Here is a 27,816-nt window from a genome sequence, read left to right on the forward strand (position 1 = left end):
TTGTAAGACCAAAAAAAGCTGTTAATTCTCACATTTGAAAAGCTCAAATCATCAAATGTTTGTCATTTTTGCTTGAATAACGACTTAAACAATTAATGGATTAACAAAACAGTTCATTTTCTTTTGATCGAATAATAGACTAATTATTACCACACTATTTGCATACCAAAGAACTAGTTTTTAGCACCGTCCAACCAAGCGGCAGCCTCCTGGGCTGAAAAATTAAGTCAACACGGAAGTGCCAAAAACAGTTCCTCGAATGTCCACTTGAGTCTGGCTCCAAAAGCGAGTCGCCAGAAGCCCCCATGTTAAAATGCCCAACTTCACAGCAGAAATAAACATGTTTACAGCCTGGTTTTAAGTGAGTAAAGAAAACTGAAATTGTAAAAGTGGGGGACAAAAGAGAGGGGGCATGTCCTCATTATTCCCAGTGGAAATTACACCTTTGCTCGTTATCTGCGATTGCTGTATGTGTAAACTGTTATGTGAATCCAGCTGGGCAAAGCTAGGCAAGTTTATCTGTATAGCACCTTTAAACAACACGGCAATTCAAATTGCTTTACATGATACATAAAATGATTATGGCTATCAATTGCTGATTAATGCAGAAGTTGTTAGTGTGGATCTGTTTTTGTCAATAGTTGCTTTTATTACATACTTTTACCAGCTCCTTGTTTGAGGTCCGTTTACTATTTTAATGGACGCCTGTCAGCTAATCCGTAAAACTTATTTATCATGACCATGTTATTTTGTAACAGCAGTGTTCCAGTTGTGTGTGTGTGTGGTCACTGCTGTGTGTACGTGTGTACGTCTGTGTGTGTTTTGATTCTGTGGAGCATTTATTATTTCATCAGTTCCTTCACTTAAGCCAGCTCCTATAAACCAGAGAAGGGCGGCTGACTTTTTGGCTACAGTTCAGCTGAGCGAGCCTTAATATCACTGATAAAATAAGGCAATAAAAACTTTACAACTAAGCAAATTCATAGTAAAATTGTAAAGTGTAGTATGAGCAAACCAATTAGGGGTTCAGTTTGTTGAAAATGTCTAAGACACTTTACTTTTATTTTACCTTTTATCTTTATTTTGCACATCATCCAAGCAGTATTCTTATTAACCAGCATGGTGCGTTTCCTGTTTTAGCACTGACGGTGCGTTAAGATGAACTGAAGGGTCCGTTTCATGTCATTACTTGAATGGGTGCGCGTCAGTTAGTAGGAACAGTGTGTCAGCAACAGGTGATACTGACTGAACAAACAATATCACAATATTTATGGCCTCATTAATAATATCACGCTATTCTGGGGATAACAAACTATGCTTTCAGAATATATTTACATGCCTGAATTACATGCTCTTCTTCTTCTTCCTCTTTATTGCTTGTTTATATTAGGGGATAGTCATATGCCTTGTGTAGTGTGGTTGTTGTTTCTTATTTACATCCTTTTCTGTAAATAAGCATTGAAAAAGTTTATTTTAATTTTTATAAATTTGATCTTTGTTCTTTGTGATTTCACACTGAAAATGAACTGTAATACAAAAAAAAAATAATTTTATTTAGGTCACTTAACAAATAAATAGATTTCAAATAACTTCATCAATAAGATGTCATAAGGATGAACAAAATCACATCAGGTACACACAAAAAGCTGAAAAATGATAAACTACATACATAAAAATGAAGAACACAATATAAAGAAAAATGTATTTTGTTGACCTGAAATGTCAAGCTATGTTGATGATAGACCCTTTAAAATAGACAAAATAGTAAATACTAATATAATCATATAATGACCAGAATTTGGAAAGGTCTTAAAAAGGCTTTTTAGCTTCTACTAGCACACTTTTTTATTTTCCACACCAAAAAATCTTGAATTCTTACAGACTATCATGTAAACTAACAAATTAAACCACGTCTACAAACTGTTAAGCACTCAGTACTTCTGCATCTGCTGTCTGTCTTCCTTGAAAGACTTCCTTGAAAATTGCTGACAGCTTTACTTTGAAATTCTTACAGAATAATTTGAGACCTTGCTGCTTAATCCTCTTGTGGTCGACCTTTGGATACTGACCCAGTCTTTACGAATCATTTGCTGTGACATTTCCAGCTCATGCCTCTTTCACACAAGCTCACATAGTCTCGATCTCCACTTGTCATTTGATAAATAGGTTCTGTTATATATTAAATTCAAGGACATCGTACCTTTGCGCTGGAAAGTTTTATGCATCTAAAGGTGTCAACAGTGCGGCAAGGTTTAGCTCGGAGTTTCATTTGTGTGTCTGGGTGCCTTTTTGAGTTATTCACTTGGCTGTGAATTGAGAATGCAACGGACAAGTTCTGTTCACTTTCACATAAACAAAAAATACAAACGCACTATCTTCGTGGGGACCCGTCATTGAAATAATGCATTCCCTAGCCCCTTACCCTAACCTTAACCATCTCAACTAAGTGCCTAACCCCAACTCTAACCTTAACCTAATTCTAACTCTAAGACCAAGTCTTAACCTTTTAAACTGGTGGGGTCCAGCATTTTGACCCCACAAAGCTGTTGGGACCCCACAAGTATAGTGGACTCCCGGTTTTTGGACCCCACGAATAAAGTAAAACAAGCCCACACAAACACACACACTGCTCTGCTAAATTGATGACTGAAAGTGATGCTGTAGGAAGTGATCATGCTGCTTGTTTCCTGTCCTTGTTTTTAACAGTTACGTAGGTATTGTAGAGTTGCAAAGGAAATGTAGTATGAGGTCGGTGGCAGACTGACTACATGTAGTAGAACATTATATTGTGGAGCATTTCATCAGACGACGCTGCTGGACTTCAGGGTTTCATTTGTAAAGGGCTGTAGACATGCGGAAATATTTATCAGCATTTAGGAAACAAGTAAGAACATATTTCATACATAAAACATGCATATTTTGTTTTTAAAGCTATGGAAATCATATAAAATGTAATTTGTTTTGGTATGTGTGTATGTGTTTGCATGCTATGTGGGAAGGGCTGGACTTTTATCAGGCGATGGTTTTCTGGCTGCGGTGATAAAGTCTGTTCAAAGGAAGTGGTCTGAATAAGCTCAATAACTGCAGATTTTCTGCCTACTGTACAGTATGTTTGTATTTAGTCTGTATTTACTGTATTTACCTCATTTAAGGTTTATTGCAAATGTGTATGGTTCTGCTGTTGACCTGTTATATTGATACGTTATTTTTTCCACCTCTAGATGATTATTTGTAGAGATTTCCATAGAATCACTGAACATACAGTATGCTGATTTCTTGGTAGATCTCTTAAAAAACGATAAGAAGCTAAAGTTGTTTTTTGTTGGTTCACTGACAGTGTAGCTTTCAATTGTCAGAGAGGGAAAAAAAACTTTTGTTCGTGTTTACAGCCAGCCAGGCTACATCAAGGTAATGATGACATTAAAAATCCCCGCTTCAGCTCACTGCCCTAGTACTTTTTTTGTTATCAGTTTCTCATCATGCTGGCGTCTACTTGTAGCTTTCAGGAAGTGGTTAACCTTGATGGAAGAAGGTAGACAGGTCTGTAACGGCTCACAAAGCAAATGCAAAAATTGAGACTGCAAACCATGCTCAGTCATTTAGATAAAAATGGAGAAATTGGTCTCCATTCTCATAGAGGTACATTTGTCCATTTTCCTGAACCCTTAAAGGCACCATCTTGATGGAGTGCAAATGGAAGAAAATGCAGTGATTATGAGAATGACATATGGCTTTCATTTGATGAGAACATAAGAACATAAATATGATTTTATTTACATCTGTTGGCATCAAATAGACAACACAGGCTAAAGACAGATACTAGAAACATGTGACAAGAAAACAGCTATCCAGCGCTTGGTTGCAGGGTAGATGGGTCTCTCTAACTAGGCCACCAAAATGCATGTCTGTGCACTTTGCTGTGGTGCATCAGACCAATACTCACTTTTGAATGTCAATGTTTCCCCAGTGCATCTTTCCAAAGATTTACTAGAAGTCTTCTGCTGCATCAAACTACTTCCACATTTTATTTACTGTTGTATTTATCAGTGTTCTAGGTAGTGAAAGTTTGTGGCTAATATTTCTATGAACAGTGGCTCAGCCTCTGTCTCTCTGCCTCCTCACTCAGGACGTTTACTGCTGCTAAAAGCATGACGATGACGATGATGGGAGGAGGACACGGCCGAAGGTGCAGCCCTCGCTAGAATCATACTTTCTCTCCCGACTTCATCCCTCCACCATCATCCACTACTGCCCCCCCCCGGCATCATGGCCAACCACCTGGAGCTGATCCAGGAGTTGCAGCAGCTGGACAAGGTGCCCAGTCTGGAGAGGCTGCGGGCGGCACAGAAGCGGCGTACCCAGCAGCTGAAGAGATGGGCTGTGTACGAGAAGGAGATGCAAAACAAGAAGCGAAAGGCTGACAAGAAGCGACCCAATGCCAATAACCTCCAGCAGGAGTCCAAGAGGCATGTGTCGTTTGCCGCCAGCGTGGCACTTCTGGAGGCATCGGCCAGGAATGATCCAGATGAAGGTAGGGGCTGTAAAGAATATTTATGATCTGTGCAAATTAGAAAGTAGAAGTGTAGATTTATGCTCTGTGTAGTGAAAATGATGACACAAACTACACAAGTCTTCTTAATACATGTGACCAATGGACACACAAAATATAACCACTGTAGATTTATTCTCGTTGTAACGTGGCAACACACTAAAAATGTGGGCCGGGGTTTCTTTCATAAGCTCCCTGTCAAACCCAGCACAAAGCTCAGTGACGCCACATTTGAATAATTACTCTAATTTCAGCCTCACCTCACTTCTTCAGCTGGATATCAAAATGCCAAGGTAAGGAAAACAATTAGCTGGGCCTGCCCACTTAAACTGCCAGTGGAACTCACTCCGTTCGAGCTAAATTTGTTCTGCTAGGAGACTGTTTTATCATTGGGAAATAATGGAGTTGTCACACTGAGATGAAACTCTGGCAGTCTTTTAATTAAAATTTCCACGGATGGTACCCCCCTATTTAGAGATAATAATTGTTTTCCTCCGGTACAAACAGTCCCACGTTGCTGTGGCAGAGCTAACAGTGTGTCAGTGATGCAGGAATGATAACAGGCTGCTTATCATTTAGATTTGACATCTAACTTAACTTCACTTTTAACTCGAAATTAGATTAGAAATATTTTTATCATAACAAATACGGCCCATGGCTGTGCTACTGTGCATTCTTTGCTTGTGCAAGCTGTCTTTACAGATATGGAAACCGCCACAAGGCTGAAGTATTTTCACAATAATTCTTACAGAGCAGAAGCAGCTCTGCACTGAGTGTACACACATTTACGTGCACATAGGCGCCTGAGCAAGTGGAGCAAATGCATCCCCATTATTCAATTAGGGGGAGCAAAGTTATGGTTTTGCTACCCCTCTTTTTGTCTCCGCAATCAGGTGATTATATTATAAGCAGTCCATATCCATGATTGTTTTACTATTTTCAGCAACTGACAAAAACAAATAATTTAAAATTAAATCACACATTTTTGGACCACCCCTTGAGTTGGTTCAGTCTTTTAAGTGTAACGTGGCTATTAATGTTTTGCATTAGTCCTGTTGATTTTATTATTTGGGATGTAGTGGAAGGTTAAATGCGCATAAAAAGTTTACCCACCTTTTTCAAATGCAACAAATGGTTTACTCACCATTGGACAGTTTAGCCAGCGGACATTTATAGTTTAACCACATTTAATTTTACCACTACATCCCCTCTGTGATGACTAACCTAGAATAGTGTTTCCCAAACCTTTTTACTAGAGCACACACCCCCCTGTCCAGCACGTTTCCATCCAGCCCTGCTTCATCACAACAGGCACAAATTAAGTTACATTCAACAAAGTAAAGAACACACAATCTCATAATGTCTCATTATTATTCCTCTAACTGTAAGATTGAGTGGGGCCTATACACAATTATGACTATTTTATGTTTTGGAAATTATCCTCTGTTGTTACCAAAAGTCAGGTTAGGCGGTGAAGAAATGCAGGAAATTTGTTTTAAATAACTTTTTTTTTTTTTTCTGGGAGAAGGACCGCCAGACCCCGCTGCCAATTATATATCTTTCCAAGTTTGCTCCCCCATTTTAAAACATAACTAGGCGACCATGCACATGCAAACATATGCACATGGACTGTGAACTGGAACATATAAGCTCCAGCTGGAGTGCGAGTCGGTGGAAGTCTTGGGGTTTGTGTTGTCTGGATGGCCTGTTGGATTTTACCATCATGTGTAACCTAAATAAAGATTTGACAAAACCAGCAGGCTCATCTAGTTGGGTAAAACGGAAAAGTTATTTCCATACTAGAAAAAAACTTTTAGCAGTTATATTGCTGATTCTGCTGCTTCATTACACACATACAGAGAGAGGTGTTGTTGTGTGAAAGATTTTGGAAATGCATTAAATGCATTGAACTGCATTAAAAGGTTTTTGTCGTATACTGCTGTGCAGTGTATAATTCCCAGAAAGTCTGCTCAGCCACTTAGATTTTGAAACAGGATGTTGTGGCTGTTGGTGATCATGTACTACTTTGGATTCTTTTGAAAAACCACATGAGGTGGCCAGGAACATCACAGCAGCAACTACTCATTTACTGTCAGTTCCAGGAAATGTGTATTTAACAATACTGTATGCTCTCATTCAAACTGTGAGGAACGATGTTTGATGAAAAAAACATTTATCAACAGCAGCTTCCAAGAATTATTAAAAACATATAATGCGTATTTAAGGTCAGACTAGTATTTATACATGGTCGAGGCATTAAGATATTAATGAGTCATGGTGCAAATTAAATGTTAAAGGACAGCTTTTGTTTGCTGTTTATGCAGTTTTGAGAGGACAGACAAAACGGGAAGCAATAGGCTGCAGTCTGTGGAGTTGCTAGTTTTTCCTTTTTACATAAAAATATGTTAGACCTTTCTAATACAACTTTTCTGGCCTTGAGTTTATATATGGGGACTTGTAAAATGAAAATTATTTTACGATTTTAAGTGAATAACTCAACTGGTGTTTGTCCAGCCTGTAGGCTTGGCCAAACAAACAACAGATTATAATTTAGTGTGACTACCACGATTGTCAAGACTGATATATCTTGATGGATTTCCATGAAATTTTGTACAGACATTCATGGTTCCCAGAGGATGGATCCTATTGACTTTGGTGATGACAGCTGACTTTTCATCAACGCCACCATGATTTTGGTATTTGTACTACTATTTTTACTAGTTGAATTGTAGTAACTTTGGTGATCCCAAGTTTTCCTCTGGCACCATCATCAGTTCAAATTTCAATTTGTCCAATACTTCGGTTTGTGACCTCATACCTGCAAAACAAATGACATCCCACTCTTTAAAAGTTGATATATATATATATATATCAACTTTTAAAGAGTAAATGTAAATAATAAACATACATTTATTAGTTTTCAGCATGACTGTGTGAATAAATGACTGTCTGTCTGAATAAATATACCAGCCAGTGTCTCTCTGTGTGCAGCATTGGACACATTGAGCATTACTGATTTGCAGAAGCTTTGTCAGTTCTCCTGACTGCTGACAGTGCCTGGGCATAGAAACGTTTCCTATCAGTGCGGTTTAATGAGGGTGACCATGAAAGAGGAAGAGAGATAAAAAGAAAGGGAGACAGGGTGTAGTGTTGCCCACACAGCTCCAGTGGCAGCTGGCTAGCTCAGGAGCCCGATAATCTCCTCTCTCATTCCCTCTGGTCCCCAAATGCTCGATCAAGCATCATGACTCCACACGATATGCTGCTCGAGGCAGACTGTTCAATCTCTGGGCTTCCTTTACAAAAATATTATGTGACAGTGTCATGCATTCTCTTGTATAGTCATTTCAATGAAGGTTGTGTAAAAAGAGAAAAGAAAATTTAATGTAGATCATGATGGAAATGAGTTTGAGCATCTTTAGAAAAACAGGACATCAATGCTGACTTTCACATTAAGATGAATTTTCATAAATCAGAACAAAAATTTAGACCCCTAATCTGCAAAAGCAAAAACTAGCAAAGCCACTATGAGCAGTGGAAAGTCATAGATGTGTTGAGAAATAAAAGGAGCAATCCATCACCTCTTTTTCATGAAGAGAAGGGAAGGGAGAGAGGAAGAAGTTATAACAACAACAACAGAGAGAGATCGAGCTTGACTTTGACCCGAGGCTGACTCTACCAGCCTCGAGGCCATAATAAGATGAGACGTTGGATTGGCTGGGTTGACTCCTATTTAATCCCTGATTGGTGCGATTTAGTGAGATGTTTCCTGTGTCTTCTCTGTGGTTGCAGTCAGAGCATCACTGGGTTGACTGGAGGGTAAGCGTGTGCGAGCACATGCTGACGAGTGTGTGTGTGTGTGTTAAATGGTATGCATGTTTTATAGATGGAGTATTTGCTGGGGTTTTTTGTGTACTTTGTAAGCTTTACTGTATCTTGAACAGTAGATGGTGTTATTGAAACTATCTGTGAACAATGCAGGTGTGCATGTTTATATGCTTGTGTTTTTAAGTGTGTATATTCTTGTGTGTGTGTTCTCTTTCCTCTCTGAACAACAATGTCCCTGTCATTATAACTTCCTCACTGGAAGCTGTGGGAGCAGACTCACCAGGCTGTGAGGAGATGCAGATATAGTAAAGCCACAGAGTACACAATGTGTACTCGAGCTGAAGTTTGTGTATTTGTGCGAATGTGTTGTGGTTGTGAGATGGAGAAAGGAAAAAGTGGGAAAGTGTTTGTATGAATATTTGAGATTGCATGAATGTAAATAAACTTTTCAGTGTGTGTTTCCAGTTGTAGGAAAATGTGTCTATGTGTACTTGTATGCTATCCAGAGAAACACTAAAGAGGCTTTCATATGAGAGGATAAGAAAAGAGGGAATAGTAGGTAGGAGAGGATTGGATGGAAACGGATGCATTCTAAGTCTGAGCCCATTTCTTTGCCCTCCGGCTGCCACCATCCTGAACCCTCTGCCCCCTCACAGTGATGTGTGTTGATGGCTGTGAAATTACTGTGAAGCACCTCAGTGTCTCTCTGTGCGGCTCTCCAGCTATTGAGACTGATAGGTTTTCTCCTATCCTGCAGAGGAGCAGCCATTGAGGTCAGAAAAGACAGTCAACACACACACACACACACACACACACACACACACACACACACACACACACACACACAGTATGGACTAAATGGACTTTTCTTCTTAACACCGCTGTGTTACCTGATGAAGTTGTCAAACTACTCGGATATGATTGAAGGAGTCAAGAATCTCTGTGGAAAAGGGAAAAAAATATGAACAACTGAAACTAAAAAGTTGGATTCTACAAATGTAACACGCATGACACCTGAAAAAAAACTATTACAAAGTGAATAATTCAGTTTACATTCATGGCAGTTAGCAAATGTTCTTATCCAGATTGATTTGCAAAGCTGCTCAGTATTTATGACAAAGTCAACACCGTCAGGTCAAGTAAACATTTGATGGAATCATCCCACTGATTAGCTGACTGTAAGTGGGTGAAAGTAGCATGGACGAAAAGGTTGTTCAGCAGTCCCAACTTTTTTTTCAAAGTGTCCTTGAGCAAGATGCTGAACCCCAAGCTGCTCCCGATGAGCAGGTCAGCACCTTGCAAGGCAGCTCTGCCATCACTGTTGTGTGTATTTTAGGTGTCAGGTTATGCTAGCAAAGAACTAGTTGGTATGATGTGTCTGACCACGTCTGAAGGCAGAAGTGTTTGTAGCTGTTCCAAATGGTCACACTTGAAGGCAGTGTGAAAAGCCTGCTGTCGTAGAAAGCGACACATGAAATGTTGTAATATGGGGATAACGGCAAACATTTTCAGATAGTCTCTCCTGGACGGCAGTCATAGTGTTGCACTTTGTTGTGAATTTGAATGGATGACGAAAGAGAGCTAGAGAGTTCAAACCATGGCTCCTTTTCTCACCTCCACACGGCCAGTTGCTGCGTGAAGTCGGTGTGAATGACGGTTGGTCGGACACAGCCCCCCCAATTCCAACGTCGGGAAGGTGTGTGTGTGTGGGGGGGGGTCCGAAGCCATGTGATCATCTGACAAGCAGTCCTTGATTAACTATACTTAAACTGCTTCACACCACTCTCAATTTAATGGCCCTATTAAAATACAGTCCATTTACCAAGTGAAAGAATTACTATTCAGTGTAAACTTTTGTGGTTTTTAGTTTTTACAGTTCTTTAATTTCTATTCAAGTATATAGTTATGCTTGTACTTCTCTAGAGTAAAACTAACAAAACTAATCTCCTGCACACTGTCAAACATTTTATGAAGTTTATGAATTATTTTTATTAGATTATAATTGATGTTTCAGGCATTTTATTTAGCAAGTTACGATAAACATGTTTATAATATACATAAATAATTCAAAAAGATGACAACCAATCCAAGGGATGAAGCAATCAAGTATCCAAAGAAGGAAGATAATAAACAGACACCTGGAAGGGGGAAGGGTGTCTGTTGGATTATTTTTGTTGCTACTTGTCTTGTATTATTTTACCTTATTGATAATTTTTTGCTGCAGCTGTTAGCTGACATTTCTCATAAACATAGAAGTTTATATTGTTTATTGTCCAACCTACAAAAACAAGGGCATCAGTGCAAAAAAAAAAAAAAAAAAAAATCCACTTGTTTTACTTAAACTGTGATTGTTTGGAGATCCACAGTGTCATTATGGATCTGTGACTCTAGTCTTCATAATTTATGGTTGAGATATACAAGATTTTACAAGAAGTTGTCTGTTACAAACACTGTGACAATGTGACTGGCAGCAATGACAAAGCTGGTTGTATTTTGCCCTCCATGAACCCCGTCTGTGTTTTACAGCTCTGTGTTTCCCACCCCTGGACACTATTTATTCACCCACTCACGTGGCAACACCCAGCACACTAATTGCCACTCATTCCCCACTTAAAATCATAACTTGTAACTCCATTCCCTTTTTAGCCATGTGGCTTTTGCTTTTGGTTCACCACCTTTTCTTCTGCCATATCATCACCATATAAATACAGAGGAGGAATAACTAGAAGATTTCAGGATAGAAAAATGCTCCAGCAGCGAGTAACCCCTCTTGGAAGGAGAATTCTCTTGTGGTTTTGTCTCCTTCTTTTTCTCTTTCTAGTTATTTGTGTGCAAATTAGGTCTCAGTGGAGCTTTTGTCTTCTGCTGTCTTATTAGAGTGTTAAGGCCTTCTCCTCAGAGGCCATAGATAGGCTTAGCTGCTCCTAGGCATATGGCAGCAACAGAGTGGCATTAAAAAGACGCACAAGAGCAGAGTGAAAATAAGACAAAAAATACATAACATCGGATGCAAGTTAACTGTTTGTCAAGAAAACACTGACCTTTCTTTCTTTCAAACTCCTCAGTTTATTCTTACTCCTGCTTTCTGATTTATTTATTTTTTTTTAATCTATAGGAGGAAACACATTAAGATACTGTATGTTGGTTAACCTTTGCTCTTGATTTCAAATGCCAGCGGGGGGATTTAACCAGCTCCTCATGGAGTTTGATAGGAAATGAAAAAAGCAGTCTTTAGGACCTTTTGTGTTGGATCTTTAAAGTCAGTGACCTTCTCTGTGTGAAAAGTATTTTCTGGATGATTGAAGGAGGTTGGAGGACTTCAGCAACATACTGCTTGATTGCAAAATACAAGACAACACCTATTATACAGTGTATATAGGACCACGCAATGTTTTAGTATGTGATAACAGTTTTATTAGAAAGTAGGTATTTACAAAGTAAACCTTGGCGTAACATTTAGTAGAAAAAATGATATAAAGTAGTCAGTTAAATTTGTCACAAAAGATACTCTTTGCTTGATTGGGAGGGATGCACTTACAATTTTTGGTTAGCAAATGATCTCAAACAAACTTGCTTCTCTGCAGTCATGCTTATCAGAGACTGTTATTAACATTTTTTAATAATCTGAGCTAATGAAACGGGATAATTGTTCACAGGTCACAATATTAAAAATCAAACAGTGCTGCGCAGTGATGATGTAGGTCTCTCTGCAGTATTACTGATCTCTGTGATAGACTGCAACAATAAAGTCGGACCAAGACAAAAGAGAATTGGTAAACTTCAAACGTTTGCACTTGCAGACATAAAAGGATGGACTTTTGAACCAGATTTACCAGCCAATAAAAGCCGCCTGAAGCCTGTTATCCACCATTTCTTTCAGATGCCTTCAAATACATCAAAACATTTGATCTGATATAAAGACCAGTGATATGACAAGTGATACAGAGGCTTATTTCTGGCATGCAGAATTTAATGTGTACTTGGTCCTTTTTTTCTTTTCCTTTTTCTTCTGTTCTATTTAATGATTATTTATTATGATATTCTGAAAATTGTTGTTTGATTAGTTTTGGTATATATGGTATATATAATATGGCGGGCGTGTTCATCACTTTTTAGTGTTCCCTGGAAACCTCCCTTGTTTTGAAACTAATTTCTATTGTGTTCTTTGCGACTTGCAGAGTTTCTGTATTTGGTTTTGTTTTCTCACTTTGCGTTTGTTTTGTCTATTTGTATGTTTTCTTAAGCTGCAGTGCATTGTGCTTTCAGGTTCACCGTAGTCTATCATCTCTCATTTTACAGATATCACAGTTTGAGATGTTGCACTTTTTGATGTTCACTCCAAAAATATGATGTTTGCAAAATCCTGTAGCATATGAAACCTTCTAGCATAAGGCGGTGTGTATATTTCTGTCATCTTGTTTGTGTGTGTGTGTGTGTGTGTAAGATTAAACTGGAGCTGAAACGATTAGTCTATTAATCAATTAGTCGATGGACAGAAAATTTATATCGGCAACAATTTTGAAAATTGATTAATCAATTAAGTAATTTCTTAAGCAAAAATGACAAGAAGTAATTGGCTCCAGCTTCTTGAATGTGAATTTTACTGTTATCTGATGAGACGGTGTAGCCTCTCATTCATCCAGGAGTGTTCCATCGTAGAAAAGGTTTCAGTCGTAGTCGAAGTCCATTCTCAATTGTGAAAATGGTCTGCAAACTCAGAAATTTAAGCTAATCTGTGTTGCTTAAGCCCTGCCCTCAGGGAGGAGTCTTCCTGAGTGTCTGCTGTTTACCCTGCCTAGTTTCACCTGAAACTGACCTTCTTTTTACTGGTGGTATAATCTGTAGGCTCTTGGGAATAATCTTGCTCTGCCTGCATCTTAGATTAAAACGGAGATGGTTCCTGTGGTCTGCTAATTTCCTGGCTGTGTTCCCGAACCAGATCCAAGGTTTGCTGCCCCAAATTCTTCAAAATAAGACGGTGTAGTCCCTCAGAAGGTCAGTTTCAGGTGAAACTACGACTATTTTCTGATATTTTATTTTATTGACTGAATAATTACTTGATTAATCACAAAATACCACTCACTTGATACTTACATATGACCACTGACTAAAGGATTTTTACCATCCCTGCATCTTTCCTGGTGACAAAATTAAGCAGCTTCATTTAAGGCCAAATCAAGGCTCCTTCACCACCAGCTCTTGGCATTTTTGCTTTTCCCTCTTGTGTGATCACCGTTGATTTTATGTGACATTTCCGAGCAGTTGATTACTTAAGTGGGATTTGGTATTTCATGCCCTGAGCACGTCCGCGACAATGACTAGGTTGAGAACTACACAAAATGTATCCTTGTGCAGGTATCTATCGAATGCTTCTGTGATTAGGAGGACTAGTCTTCTGACATCAGTGGATTTTAGAAACTGTTTTTCTAATGGGCTGTCGTCCTCACCATTGCTACAGCCATTATTGATATTCTTCTGTCTTTTCTTTCCTGTCAGCCCTTCGTGATTAGGGCCGTTTTCATGAAGTCTCAGGTAGCCTTCAGGTCAACAAAACTCTTTTTTTCTGCCCTCTCTGTGAGTCTCTTTTGGTGCCTCTCTTTTGCTGTCTGTCTAAATTAACATTCCTCTATGGACTCGTCAGACTCTGCTCCTCCATGCGTTGCTGCTCTGCCTGGCACACACTCCCCCGCCATGCTAGTTCACGTGCCTCAGTCTGGTTAGAGGGGACTGACTCATCCTGGTCATGTAACGTCATTTGGGATTAAAAATTACAAAAGTGGAAGCAGTGTGATTGGTATGTTCAATGTTGTGTGGAGTATAAATGTCTGTTATATTGTGTCAGGGTTTGGTGTAGTCAGTTGAAAGAGCAGGATGCATTGGACCGTGGAATTCTTAGCATTCTGGCCTATTTAGCTTCATAATTGAACACATTTCTTGGCCGTAAAACTGTCACACAACAACAAAGTGTCATTTATTGAACTTGATCACTTCACTGACTCTCTGTTTGATTGTGTCCTCTACTTTCAGTACAGCACAATTTTTTTTTTTCATTACACGTCTTTCTATCTGGTGCATTTGTCTCTTTTCAAACTGCTCACATGCTACTACTACTACTACCATTATTATTATTATTATTATTATTATTCACTGCTGGTTTAGATGCGGCCTTAAGTGAACCGTGGTAGTCTGCCAACGAGCTCACTGAAATCTTCTCCCTCTCCTCCCCTCTTCCACATCAGTCAAATCTCCTGGGAGAGCCCCGACTCTCAAGTTAACTCCTATTTCCATGGTAACTGAGGCAGACAGAGAGGTCCAGGCAGCCATGGCCCAGAGCTACTCGGCTGCAAAGGCACAAATTGTGCATCATCATTGCTGATACTGAATGGGATGGCATGTGGGAGACCGTCGGATGTGGTTGTAGCTGCTGGGCTAACACGCCCTCAAGTAAAACTGTCATGGGTGGAAATGAATGGTGTGATCAAAATCACAGTCAACGAATATTAGGAAAGTCATCTGAGAATAATTTTGGCATTATATCAAGGATTGAACTTTTAATGATAAGCACTCAACTGAATATATAAAAGAAAAACGGAAATGAGAGCTTAATATTGAGATTTCAGATAATGATGGCAAAACGTGATACATCATACATCGACCATTTACAGATATAGAGGGAATTATCTTGAAAAAATCTGATTTGTTTCTTTATTACAGTCAAGGTGAAAAGTAAGCAGTTACATAGACGTCAGATATGTTGGGGGTAGTGTGAATCATTTGATGTAGACTACACATTTTTTGGGAAGTGTCAGAAATTAATTTTGAGTTGGGAAATAGTATTTAAAGTGCTAGAACAAATATGAGGATTTAAGGTGTCTATGAGTTGTAATACTATTAACACCAAGTAAACCAAGCTGGCTTGCTGAAGGCGTTTAAGTGGCAGTGTGAGTTGGTCTTGATCTAATCCGTCGAATACCTGTTCAGCACCCCGCTCAGGGTCCGAAATGAACACTGGCCAAGCGCCAAATGCGGGTAGATTTTCCGTTTGGCGAGTGAATCTCAGAAGGCTATCCGCCACACTGGCGGGTAAATGTAATAATTTGTCATGTAATAACAAACAATGCTGAGAGTCTCTACCGTGTTTTTGTATCATTTACAGGCGCGCTGCTTCTGTCTGCTTTCTGTGTTTTTACGCACGTCTAAACAGTGCCGTGAAACTGATCGTCAAGCGCTTTAGTGCTCCTGCACTATAAGGCACATAAGATACTCTGCTAAACTATCACTTGCCACCAGTCTGCTGCTGCAACCAGGCGGTGTCCCGTTTTCAGCACGTTCTCATTCCACCGTAGCAATAATTAAATATACAATGTCTGGTTAGACATTAAATAAAGCTTGCAGAGAAACATTTCAGGTGACGGTCGTAGTTTGGTTTAGGCACCAAAACTTCTTGGTTAGGTTTTGGAAAAGATCATGGTTTGGGTTAAAATAACTACTTCCTTAAAACAATCAGCACTGATTATTGGTTTCACACGGAAACAAACCCGGTCTCCTGTGTGAAAGTTCTTTGTTTGACCCATTACTTTTATGTTTGATCTTTAAGTACATTTAATAGCAAATACTTAAGTAGTAGTTAAGTTGCATTCAGGCTTGATGTGATTAACCTTTGACCAATATATTAAAATAATTTTGCTTAAAATTTTGCCCTGGCCTCTTCTTTAATTTTGTATTCAACATAATACCTTATTATCTCAATGAAATGCACTGAAATGAATATTTATGTGACACAAAAAGGCAATTTATAATTTTGGCCAGTAAAAAATATGCTTGGCCAGTGGTTTTTTTTTTTTTTTTTCATCTACCAGTCCCCTTGGCCGGTGAGTCAAAAAGTTTATTTCGGAAACTGACCCCAGTGCTCCCCCACTCTTTCTAAATCACCTCGTAGCATCTTCCAGTGTCTCGCCACCTGCCCACCCACCTCCCCCCTCATAGTGAATGAACAGTCCTCCACCACAAAATAATCCTGCAATAGGATTCTGGATTATCCAATGAGGATTATGTCTCACCAAACCAAACAGGGGCAGTGTGCTTCATTAACAACACTTAAATTGATAATGTTAAACCCTAGAAGCACAGTGAATGACCTTTTTAAATGTATGTGTTGAAACCCCAGAGAGACCTGTGGACTGAGAAGATGAATTTAATGCAGACTGAGAGTAAAAACCTACAAACTGCCCTGAAGCAAAAGTGCCAAAATTAGGGTAGGGTTAGCTTTCAGATCATTATTTAAGTGTATATTTTACAAATATGATGAAGACCTATTAACTGATTGAGACCTTGAAGGAAGTGAAAATGTGTATTACTTTTGTTACTTATACATCTTTAAAAACTAAACCTAAATAGATTTGATAAGGAATTTGAAAGGATCAGAAAGCAGCTTAGATACTAGATTCAGATTTGATAAAATACCAATAATATCCCAGCCCTACTCACTGCTATTGTTTAGCTGTTTTTTGTTATCAATGGAGCCATAAAATCCAAATGGGGGCAGTGGAGTGGAGCTGTGCTGGGATGAACAAATGGCAACCACGGCAGCTGGTTATAGCCTGAGGAGCTGTCAATCTGTCAAAATATACCCGTCTTTAAGCCTCAGATACCTTAAGTGGAACAATAATTGTCAAAATTTTCATCCAGACACATTAGAAGAAGTAAAATCAGCTCTTGAGAATTGACAGATTTTTATTTTTCTCCCTTTGTCTCAGTCACTCCCCGACAGTCTGTCTTACGTTTTATCCCTCCCTCTCTTTCACCATAATCAGTGGAAGCCTGCTATCTTAATGCCTTTTAGCAAGCATACTGGGCTAATTGGACGGGGCACTGCTGCATAATCCAGACTATTACTGAGACAAACAATACTGATGTTTGTCTCCATAACTTTATGTAGCAGTCTTTTTCTGGTTGAATTGTATTTAGGTTTAAAAATTGGGCACAAAGTTTCAGTAGGCCTGTATGATATAAAATAAAAACTGCAAGAAGCAGTTGAAAATTATAATGTCGTAGTTTATAGCAGTTTGGTTTCAGGTTTGGAAGATTGCTAGAGAGGGGGAGAGTATTAATTGAAATGTTTGGTAAAATGGATGTTATTTAAATGGTTTTGCCTCTCCTTTCCTATTTCTGTGTCTGATGTGATGTGACTCTGCACTGATGTGACTCATTATGAAGCCTGGATTTGTTCCTGGTCTCAGTGCCTCACATATGGTCTGCTACAATAAATGGTCAGTAAAAGGTGATCTTTGAAATATTTTGTTTTTTATATATTTTTAGCCACACTTGCGGCATGGCTTTAGGGATGACAATGTCGCTCTGTCCGTCGGTCAACCACTTTGTATCAGACTGAATTATGTCAACAGCTATTAAATGGATTGATATGAAATTTGGTTCAGATTTTCGGGATCCCCAGAAGGTGAATACTACTGTTTTGGTGATCTCCTGACTTTTCCTCGAGCATCACTGAGGTTGACATTTTTTTGTTTTCAGTGAAATATCTTGACAACTAGGGGATAAATTGTCATGACATTTGGTACAGACATTCGTGGTCCACAGAGGATGAATGCTACTGACTTTGGTGATCGTCTAACTTTTACTGTAACGCCACCAGCTGGTCAAAGTTTTCACTTCTCCTGTTAAAGCTGAAGTGCAGAACTTTTGTCCCACCCCTTCTGGCAGTGAGAGAAATTACACAAACACTATCGACGCGTGCTTACGATGTATGCCTACAGTAAGCTCGCCCCAGGATCCTGTTCAGAAATAGTTACAAAAATACAGAGACATTTCCACAGTTCCAAGAGAATAATCCATTATTTAGGTAGAGTAAATGTAATGCTGCATAGCCTACTCCAAATATTTTACCAACCCGTCCAAGAGCAGTAACGTGACATCTGTGTCTGCCCTCAGTCCCTTCTCTCAGCGCTTTCAAACGAGGAAAGGCTAAAGCTACACCAATGGTTATCTATGTTTGTCCTCACCATCGATCACTTTCTTGTTTTGACAGTAATCCTTCTTCTGAACGCCAAGTTTATTTTTTATTTGGAGCATCAGAAACCTTTCTCCACTATGGTTGCTCCAGAGCCATGTAGCGAGTGAGTTGCGTCATCTCCATTCAATTTCAATTCAAGTGGCTTTATTGGCATGACTGCATACAATACAACGTTGCCAAAGCATATTAACACAAACTATACAATCATAATAAACAAAATAAACAATAAACAATGCTCTATAATAAATGTTCTTTCCAATGGACCTTTTTTGTGGGGGGTTTTTTTGTGGGTTTTTTTTTTTTTTTACAGCAAAGGCGGATTGCTCCCCGCTTCCGCTCTGGCAAACTAAATCTAATCAAAACCAAACCATTCATTGCTGGTTGGTGTAAAATGCATTGTTACCAGTGTTCCAGCGCAGGAATGTCGCCACAGACACCAGATTTAAAAACTCTGTATATTGCTAAATTCAGAGAGATTTACCTGACGGTGATAGTCTTAATCAGCATTGTGTGAACTCGTTTGGCAAGAGCTCGAATGTAACGGACATTCATTTATATGTAAAAGTCCCACTCTAGCTTTAAATATCTGAACATCTACTAGATGGATTGGCACACAATTTTGTAATGACTATAGCGATCCCCTTAGCTTTTCATCTAGTGCCATTATCCTGTCAATTAATTAACTAGATTCATTTGTCCAATACTTTGGTTTATGACCAAATACCTGCAAAACTAATGACAGTCCCATCGGCCCAAGTTGTGCTTTGTGTTTAGTGCTAACTAGCATGTTAACTCGCTAAACTAAGATGGTGAACATTGTAAACATTATACCTGCTAAAGATTAGTATGTTGTTGTCATTTTGAGCATGTGAGCATTTAGCTCAAAGCATTGCTCTGTCTAAGTACAACCTCAGAGAGCAACTAACACGGCTGTAGACTGTTAGTCTTGTGTACATACAAGCAATCACAAAGTCTCTCTTTATTACTATCAAGAAGATGGGACATAAGCTTATTCTGTCACAGTTACGAATGCTTTCAGTGTGATTCTTGGCCCAATTAGTTTGAATATACATTAACAGCTCTGCCTCAAAGCTTAAGAGGAACCCAGACACATATTGTGTCATATGGAAATGAACTGTGGAAAGGCTCCATTATTTGAGATGGGATTTTTGGACTTGGATTTAATCTGATGAAGTGTTTGTCTTGATATGAGCTTTTTTTCTTTTTTTCATAGTGCCAGCTAATATTTGTGAACCACAAATATAAACGCCTGGGATTTGTGTCCAAAATGTCAGCGGGCCACCTGAAGGATTTGTCTAATTACATTATTAAGAGTGCTTTAACGCTGTCTAGCTTTTAGAGTGAGTTTCAGTTTTCTTTCCAAATCGAAACCTGAGCTCATTGGAGTAAGTTATTTTTATTCTATTTCAGCATTAATTTGCCCTCTCTGACCCAGAGAACACCTGCTGCATCCCAATCCACAGTTTGTTGTCTTCCTGCCTTCCTCGCTGGGCTATCAAACTACATCTGTTAAAGAAACGTAACATACAATTAAAGTCCCTTAATAGCTCACACTATGGATCATAATTATAACACACAGTGGAATGCTAATTATATCAATGATCTTCTCTCCTAACGTCCTACTAAAACCAATGTCATTTAGCTGCTACTTATGGATGTGCCAAGTGGCCTACTTTCTGCACAGCTGACAGGAAAGCAGAGAGGGCTACCTTGCCTGAAGAGCATTTGCAACATAATTGTGTTATTATCTGAAAACTGCTGCACTGTTGATATGTTTAGGGCCATTTGATTGTTCTAAGATTAAAGTATGTCATTTGTGGGAACTGATAAGTGTGTGTGCTACATCAGCCTTTTTCTATTTGCAGTAAATTAGTGAAAAATTAATAAAATGGGGTCGTGGCAAAACCTAATGATGACAGAAATGAATACTAGCAATATTTCAATTAATTACCTCAGTATTGCGAGCTGAATGAGAAATATCCCACTAGATCATTCCATGTACTGTGCCTTCAAAATGCTGAAAAACAGCCCAATTTTAACTGTGTAATCACACTGTAAATCGTCAAACTGGAATTCAGTAAAATAAATGGATCTTTGTAGATCCATCTTCTGTAAATCCGTTTTATTAACTTTAAGCCAACTTAAAATGTTATTGTCATTATTTTCAGACCTAATTCTGAACTTGCAGTATAATCATGTTTCTAACTTGGAGTCTCATGCTTTGAAATCTTTGAATAAATGTTCTGCTGAGTGTTCACAAAACCCATCAAATTAAGTTTCTTAACAAACATGGTTAGCATCTAGCTAGCTCTAGCATACTTCTCTGCATATATTGTATTTGGGTTAAAAGCCTCCAGAAACTCTAACTCTTCTAGCTAGAAGAAAATAAATGTTAAATTTTACATTGATAATAATAAAAACAATAGTTATGGTGACGGTTAATATCCACTTCAGTTCTTGCTCCCCTATACCTTTAAAGTCCAACTAGAATTAAAATGAATTTTTGCTAAGAAATCCGTATATCTAAGGTGTTTTGATTGATTTGTTTAAAATTGATATTGCTAAAAAGAGGAAATTAAAACCTCTTAATTTAAAGCAAGAGCTGGGTATCGCCACTGATTTCCCAAATCAATTATATTCCGATTCAGAAGGTCCTGATTTGATTTGGTTAGGGATATTTTAGTAACAATTAGTAACAATTTAGTTACATAGTTAACATTTTGCTTGTATATGAAAGAGATTCTCAGAGAACTAATGCTATAAATTGTACAAGGAACCCTCTAACTTGGTGCATTATTAAAAAGGTTTACATTAGGAATTTTCCCTTTAAATCACCTATAACAGAGCTGATATTTCCACTCGGATGCCCCCATGTTTCCCCAACCATTACATTATAAATAAATAAATATTAAGAAAAAAAACATGACATTTAAGGTTGAAATAATGTCCCTTAATCATCAAGTATTGCATTTCTAAATGTTGTGCTGTTAAAAGAAAAAAGATTGTTAGAAAGATTAGACATTGATTGTTTGACTGCTCTGTAAGTCAGGTGAGCCAGGAATCTGTATACCTGAATGGCAGATTTTCACACGACTCTCAAAACCTCCATAATACATTTAAGATAAGCATAATGTGTTGTAGAATTTTAGTGTTATTCACGCTTTAATACCACGTGGTCATGTATCAACTTTTCTACGCACTATTTGTGAACTTCCTTCGTCTTACGTTTGGCGCATCTATGTGCTGTTTTTAACTCAGAGAAAGTGTTCATCAAGCTAGCAGCACAACACGTGAAAGCAGCCAAATCTGTAAAGTTTCCCCAAGTATTCCAGTATTGCACCCTTGGTACACCTTCTGATCCGCAGAGCCCAACACGCTGCACCTGGCGGCCGGAGAAAGCTTCTCCTGCAGAGGAGCAACAAACACTGGTGGCTGGGGTCCCGCTGCAGGTCGGGGGAAACCGGCTCTATCCCAGCCTCATACATCGAAAAAATAAGGGTAAACACCACTTTCTGACCCACGCGGAGTGTTTTTCTCTCACTGCACAAGCGCTTCACTACAGCGCTTCTCTGCCAGAAAAAAAAATACTAGGCTATATGGACACAAGCCCTAATGGGATTAAAGCTTCATGCATCCATGGGAAAAGGCATATATTAAAAGATCGATCTTGGATTTTGTTAATCAATATCGGATAATACATTTTTATTTTTTTTAAACTCAGCCCTAGTTAAAGCTATGTGGTTAGTAGCACACTACGAATATTGACGGTGCTTCCCTCAGTGACACTGATGCCATAAGAAACGTCCAAGAGGCTCGAGGCCTAAGACACTGCTTCCAAAAATGGCTTTATCCTCTTTTGAAAAAATAAAAATAAAAAGTCATTAAAGTGGGGAGAATTCAAATTTCAGCAGCCTCAAGTGTATCACCCTTATCTATGTATTTAATTTGACCTATTTTATGTTTTATAGTGTACTTAGGACTGTGAAATATCAGTGTTGCCTGCAGTGCATTACAATCTGCCCTCTCGCCAGCATATCACTGTTTCAGAGGGAATATAAACCACAGTGACATTTTAGGTATATTACGTAAACCATTCTCTCATAGGTATCAGCTAGTCTGTGTGATTTAAGGGATTCTGTGGCAACTATTATTACTGCACAACAAATATTTGCCTCTTCAGTATAGCAAAGGGAGATACTCTTGAAAGAAAATCAATTCTCCACTTGGACTTTGCTGCGTGTGAACTCATATCACAATTTTTACTTGATCCTCACTTCACTGGCCATTCCCCCTTATCACTGATCATTGGCTGTGAGATATGAGCCTACAGGCACATCGGTATGAGTCAGCATCCTGAGCTAAACCCTGACAATAACAGCATCCGTGCTATTAACTGTACTGTACTCTCAGCTTGCTAACAAAATGTTACTTTTTCATGACAGTAGATATTCAGGCATGGCTGGCCACAAAGAGTAAATTAAATGATCAGAAACGCTGATCTATTCCATCTCTAAATGTAATAAACCCTTAAGATCTTTGCTGGTGACGCTGGTTTCATCTGGAAATCCCCATCTAAACTGTAAAATACCTACTCAAAGCTCAATGTACACTATAGTTTAGAGGATTTACAGTTTTAATGAGCGCATACTTAGAAAACTATAGAAACCTTACAGTATATTAGTATTCATGATATTCATAACCCTGGTTCCACTTCGGGAGCACCCATTAATGTTTATGAATAACTTCTTATCAATAATCAGAGTTCAGGAAACTTGCAACTTAAATAACTCCTGTATAGTTAAAGTTCATTCACTTGGGATTTGTTTCCATCTCCAACACACACTCTCACACACAGTATTGTCGAGGCACAGTAAGATAACAGGAAGGAAGGGTGGGTTTCTCTTCCTGTGCTGTTGTTTGTTGATGTATCTTTTATCTTTTGGGAAGCATCTCGTCCAGCTCCATCTCCTCCCTCGATGGGAATTTATGGGACCTGCCCAGGCAGACATGCACAAGATTTCTGCAGCATTGTGTTACTGGCTTTTGTGGTGGTAGATAATCACCATGGTGACCCTCCGATGTAATGGATTGCTTTTTTAAAGATTTTTGTGTTTGTGTGTGTGTGAATGCTCGGTCCCATAGGGTGGTGGTACAGACAGATAGGAATCACATTCATGGTTTGTGTCTCCAGCTCCAAGTCTATTTTACTTTCTCCAATCTTTTACTCTGCATCTCTTAGTACCACAGTATCTGTCGTTTTGCCCCCGCACTCAGGGTTTCAGGGTTTGTGTATTATATTCTTTAAAATCCCTTTTCCTTTTATTATAAAACTCATATGCCATAAATGACATAAAAGGTTCCATATTTTTAAGTGCCATTGGTCATTAAGTCTACATACTGTTAATGAGACACGCAGGAGGCAAAATAAACACTAAAAGGGACTTTAACTTTGAAGTAACTAAATCACCACTGCAAATACTGCTGCAAGTTCTCAAACAATTAATCAAATATCAAATGTGTTGATTATTTTCTATTGATAATTGATTAAGTCATTTATCAAAAAATGATCTTGTTCCAGTTTCTCAAATGTTTTCTGATTTTGTTATTTTTAGCCATGCTAGTGGCGTGGCTGTAGGGATGGCAACGTCGGTCTGTTGCTCGATCGCCACTTTGGTCCAACCTGAAATATTTTAACAATTACTGGATGGATTGACATGAAATGTGCAGACATTCATGTTTTTTTTCTCTAGCATGCGTGGACATTTTAAAAAAATATTTTGACGACTACAGGACAGATTGCCATGAAATTTGGTGCAGACATTCATGGTTCCTTCAGGATGAATTGTGTTCTTTTTGGTGAACCCCTGACTTTTCATCATCAGGTCAAAATTTCAATTATTCAATAACTTTGTTTATAACAATACTTGGCAAACTATTGATATTCTTATCAGCCTCAGCTGTACTTTGTGTTCAGTGCTAATGTCAGCATGCTAGTAGTGTAAACTAAGATGGTGACCATAGTAATCATATATCACACCTTGGCACAGGTAATTTCTTTTGCAGCTCTGTTGTTGTTTTGTAAACTCGCATATCAATGTGCTAATGTCAGAATTCTTTTAGAGCTGACAAATGCAGCTAATTGATATTTTATCAGTGTTTGTAACTGTAATTATACAGACAAAGTCCCAATTATGAGGTTTTCACATTAATTTGTCTCTCCCCCGTGTAAGTTAATGTGTCCAGAAAGTTATCTGGTAATTACACTATGTTAATTAGTTAATGCTCCTAAAAGGGGTTTGTTTGTTGGTTGTTGTTGTTTGGATGTTAATGTGTGCTCTCTTTGTTCATTTTAAAAGACAGAATGTTTCACCCATCGATCTTTCAGCAGGGAGGGATTGGGTTTGTCTCATTTTGTTACTTTGTACTGTGTGTGCGTGACAAATCACCTCTTAGAGTTTTGCCCTCGGAGATTTTTACGACAGATTTTGATATGATAGAAGAGTTCTGTCACCCCAGCACACATTGGCCACACACAGATGTACAGTACATTGTATAACAAAACAAAACTGTATAACAGGATGAATCCAAACAAAAAATGACAGAATTCCACTTTGGTGTGTCACTGTTCATACAAATCAATTCAGATCATGCAAACATTCATCAAACATTGACTGTTCTTTGAAACTTGAAATCCAACAACAAAATATAACCTGAAAATGAGTTTTATATTCTCACTAACATGAAAAGGAAGTGACTGCATTTGCATTTGCCTTTTCCATTTTAAAAGAATAAGGAGCAAAGAGAGAAATTGATTTGCTTCAGTATTGATGCATTTGTTTGTTACTGTGTGCATCTCTGTATGTTCTGAGGTTTTGACATGATAAAGGAGGCCGTCATCATTGAACACACACTCTCGCTGTCATATACCTTATACCTATATTCACATTCACCACACTCTAATATATCATATTGTAACTATGGTAAATTGTGTAAAAGGAAAGGAAAGGAATTTCATAAGCACTTTACTGAACGTTGTTTACACAAATTGGTTCAGACAGACTGAAGATTGAAAATAAAAACCAAATATTCCACCCAGACAAAAAAATCAAACAAAACACAACATAAAATATACATTATAAGAAAGTTGAAACAGAACAACAGAAACATTCATAAATATTAATCAACAACGTAACTATATGAAAGTGTTTTTCAAATTGAGTCATCGCTCTCTTTCTCCTCTAGCTGTTTACACTTTTCTGTCTTTCCTTCACATCACGTCAGATACATCACACATCACAACTCAAATCTATTTCATCCTAACTAATGCATCAGCGCCCACCTTCTCACACAGAAAGCAATTCAGCACCAATGCATATATTTTGGTGCATGCCTGTCTAAAAACCAATCAAATATCAAGCTGTTTGTTGGTGGTGAGTGTGTCTGTGCCCCCTGCATATGCATTTGTAAATCTCACTCTGGTTTCCAGCACATATTTTAAAATGTTTAATCTCCAGCCTGAAGAGCAGGCGGAGCTATCTGACTTCTGCCTCCGACAGACACCATTAGATAACAGTCACCTTCTGATTACTCTTCCAGACTCAAACAATGTGAAAACAGTGTGTGTTTGTACATTGCTGTGTGCATGGCCAACATGTTGAACTCATGCAGAGGAAAATCCATACATATAAATACAAACACACGAGGGGCTCCTGCGTGAATGAGAAATAATGTGAAAACAACATATTCTAATATATTGTGTCTTGATGTACACACACATACCTGCCTTTACTGCTGCAGAGCTTTAACACCAGCCAGTATTTAATGGAGATTAATAGCAGGTTGTTCCAGCGGGCGAAGTAAACGGTGACGGGGTGGTGCTGGTGCTCACACAGACTCTGTCACTCAGCCTGATTTTCACACCACTGAAACTGCCTAAACCTCTGAATTGTTTTCAGCCATGGTGAAAGACTTTTGTTCAAGCTGGATGCAACAGAAATTAGATCTCGGTTATCTGACCAGAGCTGCTGGAAAATTTAATTTTTGCTTTATTCACAGTAATGTTTTCCAGACCAGGATTCCAGATTTGTACATTTCGTGGTTAGTTTTGTATTAGCGAGGTGTCAACTAAATCCAGATCACAACCTTTCTGGCACTTCAGACAACAACACTGTAGTAATACTGCAACCACTTGTTGAGTTTTTCTTTGTCTTAAAGTTGTTTTCTTTCTTTGTCTTTTCAACATGTTCTTTTATGTCTTGTTATTTATTTCTTTGTGTGTTTGTTCACTATTTTGTGTCACTTTGAGTTGAAGGCCTTTTGGGGCTAGAACTGTTGGTAGGAAGCTAGTTAGCCAGACATGCTAACAATTGCATCTGACATTGGAGCAGGTAAACACATTGTTTAATTCATTTCTTTCACTTTTGCTCTTGTATCTATGTATTGTTTTAAAAAGACACCACCCTCCAAACTCTTTAAATGCCCTGTATCTCTCTTACTACAGACCTGTTAACACCATGTCAGTGAGATGTTAAAAAGTCCAAAGCCTGCCATGCCTAAAAAGTTATATCGAGATAGGTTTTTCAAAACTGACATTAGCTGATGTTTTGGACGTATAATCAGCTAATTTGAGGGTGACCTCTTTTCATCTTTAACAATGGGAATGATAGGAATGGTTGGGTGCATCGAGCAGTGTGTTCATGCTTTATGAAATGTGGTCTTTTTACATGTGCATGTACTGTATTTATTTGTCTGATTACAGACATGAGAATGTCACTAGCATGTGTATGCATAAAGTATAGGACCTTGATCCTATGTCGTGTGTGTGTGTGTGTGTGTGTGTGTGTGTGCGTGTGTGTGTGTGGGTGAGGCTGAAGGTCCTGCAGCTGTACTGCTGATTGATGTAAACATTAGTTATAAAAGAGGTTGTAAAATATTTAATTAGGTGACCATGTTCAACTAAAAGACTTTGTTCAAACTCCTGTCATAGCAAGTATCTGTCTCATTGAAGTATCCTTTAAAAAACACTGAATACCCACCCGCTGCCGTGTTGCCCGACTGTAGCTGAACTCTGACATCTATTTGTGTGGGACAAGAAAAAGGTGATTGTCTACTCTGAAAAATCAATAACAAAGCCTTTCAAGACCTCCTGAAATCCTCTCATTACAACTCTGGAGTTGTCACACCCAGACAGTGACTCATCGGTGACATAATTAATTTCTTACTACAGTAAATTGAGAAGCAGAAAAGGCAAAGTGCAAATAATTAAGATTAAATCTGTTTTTGTAGGTGCAACAGTGGATTGTACAAATTAGAGACATATTACATTTACATTATCAGTGGTGGTAAATCTTAGGAAGTGATGAGGTCTTATTGCATCCTGAATGTATTC

General features: G+C 38.4%; 1 protein-coding gene across 4 annotated transcripts in view; it reads left to right on the forward strand.

Moving 5' to 3' along the window:
• Positions 1-27,816, forward strand: part of ppp1r16b (protein phosphatase 1, regulatory subunit 16B) — a 98,881-nt gene that overhangs the window by 21,776 nt on the left and 49,289 nt on the right. For 3 of the 4 annotated variants that reach the window (XM_044176244.1, XM_044176216.1, XM_044176235.1), the window contains exon 2: positions 4,127-4,531. In XM_044176244.1, the coding sequence (XP_044032179.1) occupies positions 4,267-4,531 (265 nt within the window). In that variant the 5' untranslated portion in view covers positions 4,127-4,266. Of the gene's footprint in view, positions 1-2,730; positions 2,885-4,126; positions 4,532-27,816 lie in introns of those variants that run through there. The other variant, XM_044176226.1, reaches the window with a different exon arrangement.

This window comes from Siniperca chuatsi, linkage group LG2 (genome assembly GCF_020085105.1).
Source record: "Siniperca chuatsi isolate FFG_IHB_CAS linkage group LG2, ASM2008510v1, whole genome shotgun sequence".
Taxonomy (NCBI): domain Eukaryota; kingdom Metazoa; phylum Chordata; class Actinopteri; order Centrarchiformes; family Sinipercidae; genus Siniperca; species Siniperca chuatsi.